The 7,554-nt window shown below is 40.0% G+C and overlaps 1 protein-coding gene across 1 annotated transcript in view; it reads left to right on the top strand.

The window, feature by feature from the left end:
- The first annotated feature begins 580 nt into the window (after window positions 1-580).
- Window positions 581-7,554, top strand: part of m6pr (mannose-6-phosphate receptor (cation dependent)) — a 10,381-nt gene continuing 3,407 nt past the window's right edge. Inside the window, exons 1-6 of the mRNA XM_010788434.1 lie at window positions 581-895; window positions 1,571-1,743; window positions 1,938-2,101; window positions 2,295-2,404; window positions 2,733-2,863; window positions 2,958-3,084. Coding sequence (XP_010786736.1) covers window positions 890-895; window positions 1,571-1,743; window positions 1,938-2,101; window positions 2,295-2,404; window positions 2,733-2,863; window positions 2,958-3,084 — 711 coding nt within the window. The 5' untranslated portion in view covers window positions 581-889. The remainder of the gene's footprint in view (window positions 896-1,570; window positions 1,744-1,937; window positions 2,102-2,294; window positions 2,405-2,732; window positions 2,864-2,957; window positions 3,085-7,554) is intronic.

Here is a 7,554-nt window from a genome sequence, read left to right as displayed (position 1 = left end):
TAATGTGGAGGGAGAGTTCTGTCCTGTCAGACTGAGAGGCTCAGTGAGGTAAAGGACTCTGAGGGTTTAGATAGTTCACTTTAGTCTAAATTATCTCAGTGAGTCTCAAACGTATTGATCACAATTATGTAAACAAATATTTCCAAGGCACACCTTTATAATTATTAGGATAAATAATAACAGGTTTGAAATCATTCCAATGTATACATAGGACAGTAAACCAAAAATATCGTTTAAAACTGGAGAGATAAAATCTCGCTTAGGGCAGCAAATTGTCTAGAGCCGGCCCTGGATAGATAGATATGCTATTTTGGAATTAATTGAATTTTCAAGTCGGTTAATGGCTTCCATAATCAGGAGATGCAATGTATTACATGATGGTTAAATATTTGCAGTAGTTTGGCTTTGTGCAGCGTTGACTAATACAATGCTATGATGTACAGACATCATGCCATGCTTATCTCTTCCCGTTCCCAGCTCTGTGTGTCTGTCTGCTGTCAGCTGATGCGAGTGTCAGCAGGAATCAGCCGCAGCTCATTGGTCGCGCTTCATTTGCACGGTCACATGTGCGCGTGTGTTTAGTTTCACTTCCGCACTACTGCTGTGTGTACCTCGTTAGCCTCTTGGATGCCCTTCTTTCACACATTTTTGAGAAAAAGCGCGTTTAATATCGAGGAAAGAAAAAGCGTGCAGCTAAACACGTTACTTTTAGATGTGATGAGTTCATGCATATTTACTTTATTATTTTCTGCATAGCAACACAGCAGCTTTATTAAGTGAACCAGGAAGCGACGTTAGCGAGAGGAAGCTCATCAACGTTGGCTACATGTTTAAACAAAGCTGTAACTAACAAAGAAGCTGTGCCCGCTTGTTTACAATAGAAGAAGTCATGAAGGTAGGTGCACTATGTAGCCACTGTAACACTTTGTTTATTTTCGGAGGCATCTTTGTAACGGACTGTGTTTCCTCTGGAAAGTGTTTGCCTCATGCGCACATCAACAGACATTTTGCATGCACATGACGTTATCTAAAATATGTCGATTTACAACCTAATTACCCAATTACACGATCAGTTTATAATTTTCCTATGCTACAGGGCGTTTTTGTCCAGGATTAAACAACAATTTCTTCCGTGTTGGTTTTTTGTCCAGGAAACAAATAAATGACCATGCCAACCAAGTAGTTCAGTCTTTATAAAGCCGTGTAACATGGCTATTATAATTTCCCAGAACCCACCATAATATATTCAAATAGTTTGTACTATTAAACAAACAGTGTAAACATGGGTCAAATATAAGGTATGACAAATACGTGCAGTAGCCTATACTTTTGCAAATGTAATTGAAGAACAACTTGCAATGTTTCATCTGATTTTCAAAAGGTTGCCTATCAATCTTCTGTCAATTGACTAAATAAACTGCTATTTATAGTATAATGTTACTGTGTTATAGTATAAAGCATTGCAACATATGGTCGAGTTTCCATTTTTTCAGATTTTATATTATCTAAAGCTTATTTCAAATGAATAATAACACATGTTAATCATTTCTCTCATGTGGACATCTGCCAGGTGGTGTACAGTCACGATGGAGGGCCCTTCCTGGTGTGGACCCTGGTGGTTCAGCTGGTGATCCGTGGCAGTGGGGTCTACGCCACTAACGGCACAAAGAACTGTAAACTGTTAACAGAGTCTGCCTCAGAACGGGAAGTCCTCAATCGAATAGAGCCACTCGCCCATAAAAAGTAAGAAGTGACTCAACTGTAAAACGAGACATTAAGCAACATCAATATGACTTTTTATATTTGTTGGATTGCCTGTAATCAATCAAACATTTAACTTCTTGAATATGCAAACCAATCATGTTAGAAACATTTGGACTGATTAATCCGTTTGAGATGTTATTAATTGTTTATTAAATGTTTTCTCATGTTGACAGCTTTACAGCAGTGACCAATAATGGAAGTGAGAGTTACACATATGTGTTCCAGTTGTGCGGGGACGCGGGGGGGATTCAAGGAGCTGGAGTTGTTCAGTTCGAAACCAAGAAGATGAAAGCGACAGTGATTGGCATGTATAATGCAACGCAGGTCATTGGAGGAAGTAAGTCCCAAAACATAATAATTACACCCTTATTTATCCTGACTGTGTAAATGTTAACCATTTGTGAATTGGAAGGTTGGACAATTGCATATGACCAAAAATGCTTAAGATTTGTTTACTCATGGGATAAACCATATTTCTCTGGGTGATTTAGGTCTGCATTCTCTGTTTTGACACTTTGCTGCCATTGCAGGTGACTGGGTGATATTGTTCTACAGAAATGGTGAAAGCTATGATGGCCACTGCTCCAAGGAAATGAGAAAAGCCATGATCATGATCTCTTGTAACAGGGGAATAAGTTCGGTAAAAAAAATGCAAATTTGTACATCACCAAACATGTGAGAAATGCTTTGCACTATGTTTAAAACACAAATGCCGGGATCGGGGTGGCTATTTATTAGGTATCCATTGGATACATGATCAAGGAAAACATAAACACATACTCCACACAGACTTATAAATTATGCTATGGCACAGTGTTTTACAACTGCTGCAGTACCCTTTGTTTTCACAGCGCTACCAATTGGTCTGAAAATTGCCTAATGTTAGCTCCATTTCTCTTCTTTTTTTTTTATTGTGTGAGACCTATAGACTATTTACCTTTGTGTGTCTTTTACCATCTCACACCCAGGACCAGATGAAGGTGGCGCTGGAAGTCAGGCAGAGGAAGGAGGACTGTTTCTACCTGTTTGAGCTGGACTCCAGTGCAGTGTGCCCCCCTCTTGAGTCCCACCTCAGCACTGGCTCCATAATACTCATCATGTGCGTAAATACACTCTGTAATGACACAAAACCCTTATGTCAAAGCATGTAATATTATGAATGAATAGTAATTATAGGCCCTCTCTTCTTCCAGTGGTTTCTGTCTTCTTTCTGTGTATCTCCTCGGAGGATTTCTCTACCAGCGACTGATTGTTGGAGCCAAAGGAATGGAGCAATTCCCAAATTATGCTTTTTGGCTGGAGGTTGGCAATATGACAGCGGTAAGCCTACTATGATTGATACATAACGTCATTAAAGGGAAAGTTTGCCACCTTTTTATGGGGAGTTTGAAGTCAATTGAAGCAACACATTTCTTACTGTGTGTTATATTGACTGAGAGAATATTTATGTGCCTACATGTCCCAGAATGCATTGCGTTCAGGTATCCTTTGCCTCTACAGCTTTGCAGGCTATATCCTTGTCTAACAACTAATGCAGACATGGACGTATACTCCAGCTAGAATACATTTGGCTGAATATCCTAGTCACCCAAAACACTGTTAAATATATCCTTGTCTATAACATCCTTTGCACATTCATCTGTCAGTAACATAGCCAATCTGCATTGCAAGGGGAAATGGTTATATTTCAAAGCGGCCTTAAGTGCATTCATGTTCCCTTTCTGGACGGAGACAGAGACAAGAAATCCAAACTGAAATAGCATGCAGTTCTTCCTTGCGTCCAACTACGTAGCATTCATGTGAAATGACGTAGTTGCAGTTGCAAACGTGGATTTCCCAATAAATTAAGCATGTTGAGAAACGTGTTTCTTCAATCAACTTAATTTACCCTCACTGTAAGGGAAACTTCTGTAGCAATGGAAAGTCAGGACTCTGATGCCCCTTTCACACCAACGCGTTTTCAGCGCCGGCTCGGAGCTAGAGCCTGAAAAGTACCGTTTTTTCCTGTTCACACCGCAGCGGCGCCGCCTCTTAGCTCTGGAATCCGGTTCACTTCCAGCTCCAAAAAATTGTCGGTCTAGAGGCAAGAGCTTCGGAGCTAAGAGGCGGCGNGAGCCTGAAAAGTACCGTTTTTTCCTGTTCACACCGCAGCGGCGCCGCCTCTTAGCTCTGGAATCCGGTTCACTTCCAGCTCCAAAAAATTGTCGGTCTAGAGGCAAGAGGCGGCGCTGCTTACGTCTGTCTTACGTCGAGGCGTGCAGGAAACTAAACCCACCTCCCCTGAACATGGGTCGACTGAAGAGTCTCGTCATGCCTGCCTACAAGCAGTCGCGCTGAGTAAAGTGACTAGAAGGCAACCACACACTTATAAAAAAAAACACTTTATAAAGTCAGGCAACACTAACCAGGCTTCGTGTGATTCTATTTATTTGTACCTTACTTTGACCACCCGTTCACTGTTATTGATCATTGTGGAGAGCAGGCAGACGTTTTGTTTTTTATTATAGCAGCTATCGGATGGAATCCATACATGGGCTGCGCAGGTTGAAAAGTTATAAGGCTGGAGAAGTCGTTATTTAATTTAATCTGGCTTTGCTTTAAAAGCAACACGATCATCGACCCGACGCAGTCCCCCGTTGTTGTTGTTGTTGTGAGCGCCGTTGGGGAGCAAATCAGCGATGTAAACGGTGACGTCATGACGCAGCAGCGGCTGCACCATCCCGGCTCTGAGTGGTGTGAACAGAGCGGGAGCAGAAAAGGGAAACCGGAGCTGAACCAGAAAAGCTCTAGCTCGGAGCTAGAAAGAGAAAAGCGCTGGTGTGAAAGCCGCAAGAGAGACACGAGGAGAGTTGGAGCTTTGATCGGCCGGAGAGTTGACAAGACAGGTGGTGTGTCACGAGTTGACACAGCGGTTGCCAAACCAATTCTGAAGAACTCTTTCTGTAGCTCGAGGTTTTAACTAGTTCGGAGTGTAATAATCAACATTCTTCATCAGTGAGAGTAAACATTATGGACCCTGAATCTAACTAGAGCTCTCGTCCATAGAAAAGAATGTGTACCAGGGAACCTTCGTCTCTGAACAGTGAACTACCTCATGGCGGCTTGTGCTCTGTCATAGACTGGCAACAACAATGCGCCCAAGCTGCTCCTCCTTAAGAGCTATACCCAAGACCGTAGACCTATGCCATGAGAAAGGAGACAGTGAGAGGAGAAAATGATGAACTGTGTCAAAGGTTGAATACCTAGGCAAATTATTCCCTAACAGTTCCTCTCTTTTTATCAATTTTGATAACCTAAACAACCTAAAAGGGTGTAGGCATTCTACACAATTTTACAAATAATCACATTAATAAAACCTTTCAGATTGAAACAGTCAATCACAATCATAAAAATTATCTCTCATCAGTGTTTGGAGCATCTTTTCAAAAGCACGATAAATGGACATAGGGTTATAATCACATATCCGACTTTTGTAATGGAGAAGAGGGTTCGGAAGTTGAAATGGGATGGGGGTTGGGTGACCTGAAGTGAAGTGTGGTGCCGACAATAGAGAATAAGTGGGGGCGACGTAGAGAATAAGTATGTAAGTAGTTGAAAAAAGAAAGGGAAAAAGGTAATACAACAGAAAAACGAGCAACAGGATACGAACCGAGGGGAACAACAGGAAATCGGACCAAGTACATAACAAGTACAAAGTTAAAAGTAACAGGTTATACAACAGAAGACGGACAGTGGGGAAAGACATGAAAATTAAAAAAAAAAAAAAAACATTCGCTGGAACCCAATAACTTTTCGCGATATATTTATTTTCAATAATAATAATAATAATTAATTAATATTGTAAAATCTAGTACTTTTCCCAATATAGGGTGTCCCCTGAACGAGTGGAAATTGGAATTTTTTTATTTTGTAAAGAAGACGATACCTGACCTACTCATATACTAAAAACCTACAATTTACCTGATTGGTTTTGGATGTAAATACGTACACGTAAAAAGTCCTTCCGAGGTTTCGTTAGACTCCCCGGCACCCCAGGATAAAACCATTAATTTACTATTACACGAATTAGGTAATGAAACTCAAACAGAAGGAGTCCTTTTTGTAGGTTAAATTGGGTTATTGATCCTGTCAGAGTTCCGGTTCCCAGTCTCTCTCTCCCAGTTTTGAGAGGCCGACGTTCTCTCGTGGGGGTTCGGTGCACGTTTTCTTCGCACTCCAGCAAGTTCTACTCTCTCCCTGAGAAGAGAAGTGGGAAAGACCGACACTTCCTAAAGAATAAGGTGGAAAGACGAATTCTCCCCCTACCAAGAGAAGTAGAAAGACGAACCACCCCGGAGAATCGTCCTGTTGGGACGTCTGCTCGCTCCAAAGTCTCCGAAGATATTACTGTTCCAAGGTACAAAGAACCTCGTCGTCTAAGAAGGATTGGAGAGGGTAACCCCCCTGTGGACCTACGCGGTGAACCTTATGCGTCAGACGTGACGAGAGTCTCGTCTATAGTCTTCCTTACGTCCGTCTACTCGGAGGCAAAGTGGACCCCTAGTATGTCCCGAGTGCTTACCTTGGTGTGTTTTCGTCTCGTTGAACCCCCCCCCAAACTTTATACCGCGAGACTACTTCTTCTCAAACTCGGTTAAGTCGTGGAAATCCGAATTAGATGTCATAGTCCTACGGAAAATGTGTGGTCCTGGAGTCACAGTATTTCTCTCCTCTCTTGCCTTCAGTCCTCCTGTTACAAGAAGGTACGAGAGCCATGTTTCTATTGTAAAACTTAACTTACTGGTCTACAAATGTCTACATGTTAATTCTACATAAAAAACCTATAAACGTTACTGGTCTGTACAAACTTATCACCACTATTTATATAAAAACAGTCTAGTCTAATGTGAAAGCGTGAATTTGTTTTATTTAGTTATTTATAAGAGTCTACTATGTCCATAACTTATTATTCCATAAAGAATGATAATAATGTCTACTACAATTATAGAATTAACAGGTAGTTAGTCCGAATTGTTGTGGATGAGAAATTACATAATAGGTACGTGTCTGTCCTGGATTTTACTACAAGCTCTTGACCTAATTAAAGTTCAAAACCGAGTTTAGTTTATAAATATTATAAAGTAAATTGTTAATACATCGTATAAAAACTAGGAGAGTAATCTCTTCAATATTAAATTTATTTAACTATAAGATTTAAGTTGTAATCTAATTTTGTGTCCTTCTTGGTATTCATCTACAAGTCCATTCATACCGATTATTCTTAGTAATTAACTCAATTCAACCCATGTCCTAGTCAACAATCGTAAAATGTGTTTACATACTTAGTTTCAAAATCCTTACAAATTTAGGAAGGAAAGGTCCAAAAATGTTTTCAGAAACTTATAAACGGATTGAAAAGGAAAAGTCTAACCAATTTGTAGAACTCTTAACAAATTCTAAAAGGGAAGTCTAAAATTTCTGTATTACTAACTATCAAGTTAATTAAATTAAGACAATAGTACGGTATTAGAGAACTAAATTCGAATTACCTCTATTTGCATTTATATCTAGGATTTAACAACTGTGACGTTCAAACGTCTAATGATGTCTAACTATCGAGGTGGTCACCCTTAGAAGAATTTGGTATCAAGCTAGAGAGTACTAGACTTAAATAACTGCGGAACTGATTTACAAACGGAAGTTCATTTATGACTCGACGTCGATCAGCTAAAACATCCTTTTGTACTTTAATTAATTGATAACTTATTTACTATTTTCCATAAACAAAATTTTACAAATACAATAATACAA

Source organism: Notothenia coriiceps, unplaced genomic scaffold, assembly GCF_000735185.1.
Source record: "Notothenia coriiceps isolate Sejong01 unplaced genomic scaffold, NC01 NC01_scaffold00031853, whole genome shotgun sequence".
NCBI classification, from domain to species: domain Eukaryota; kingdom Metazoa; phylum Chordata; class Actinopteri; order Perciformes; family Nototheniidae; genus Notothenia; species Notothenia coriiceps.
The sequence above is the reverse complement of the archived record's forward strand: the minus strand, read 5'-3'. Positions and strand labels throughout refer to the sequence as shown.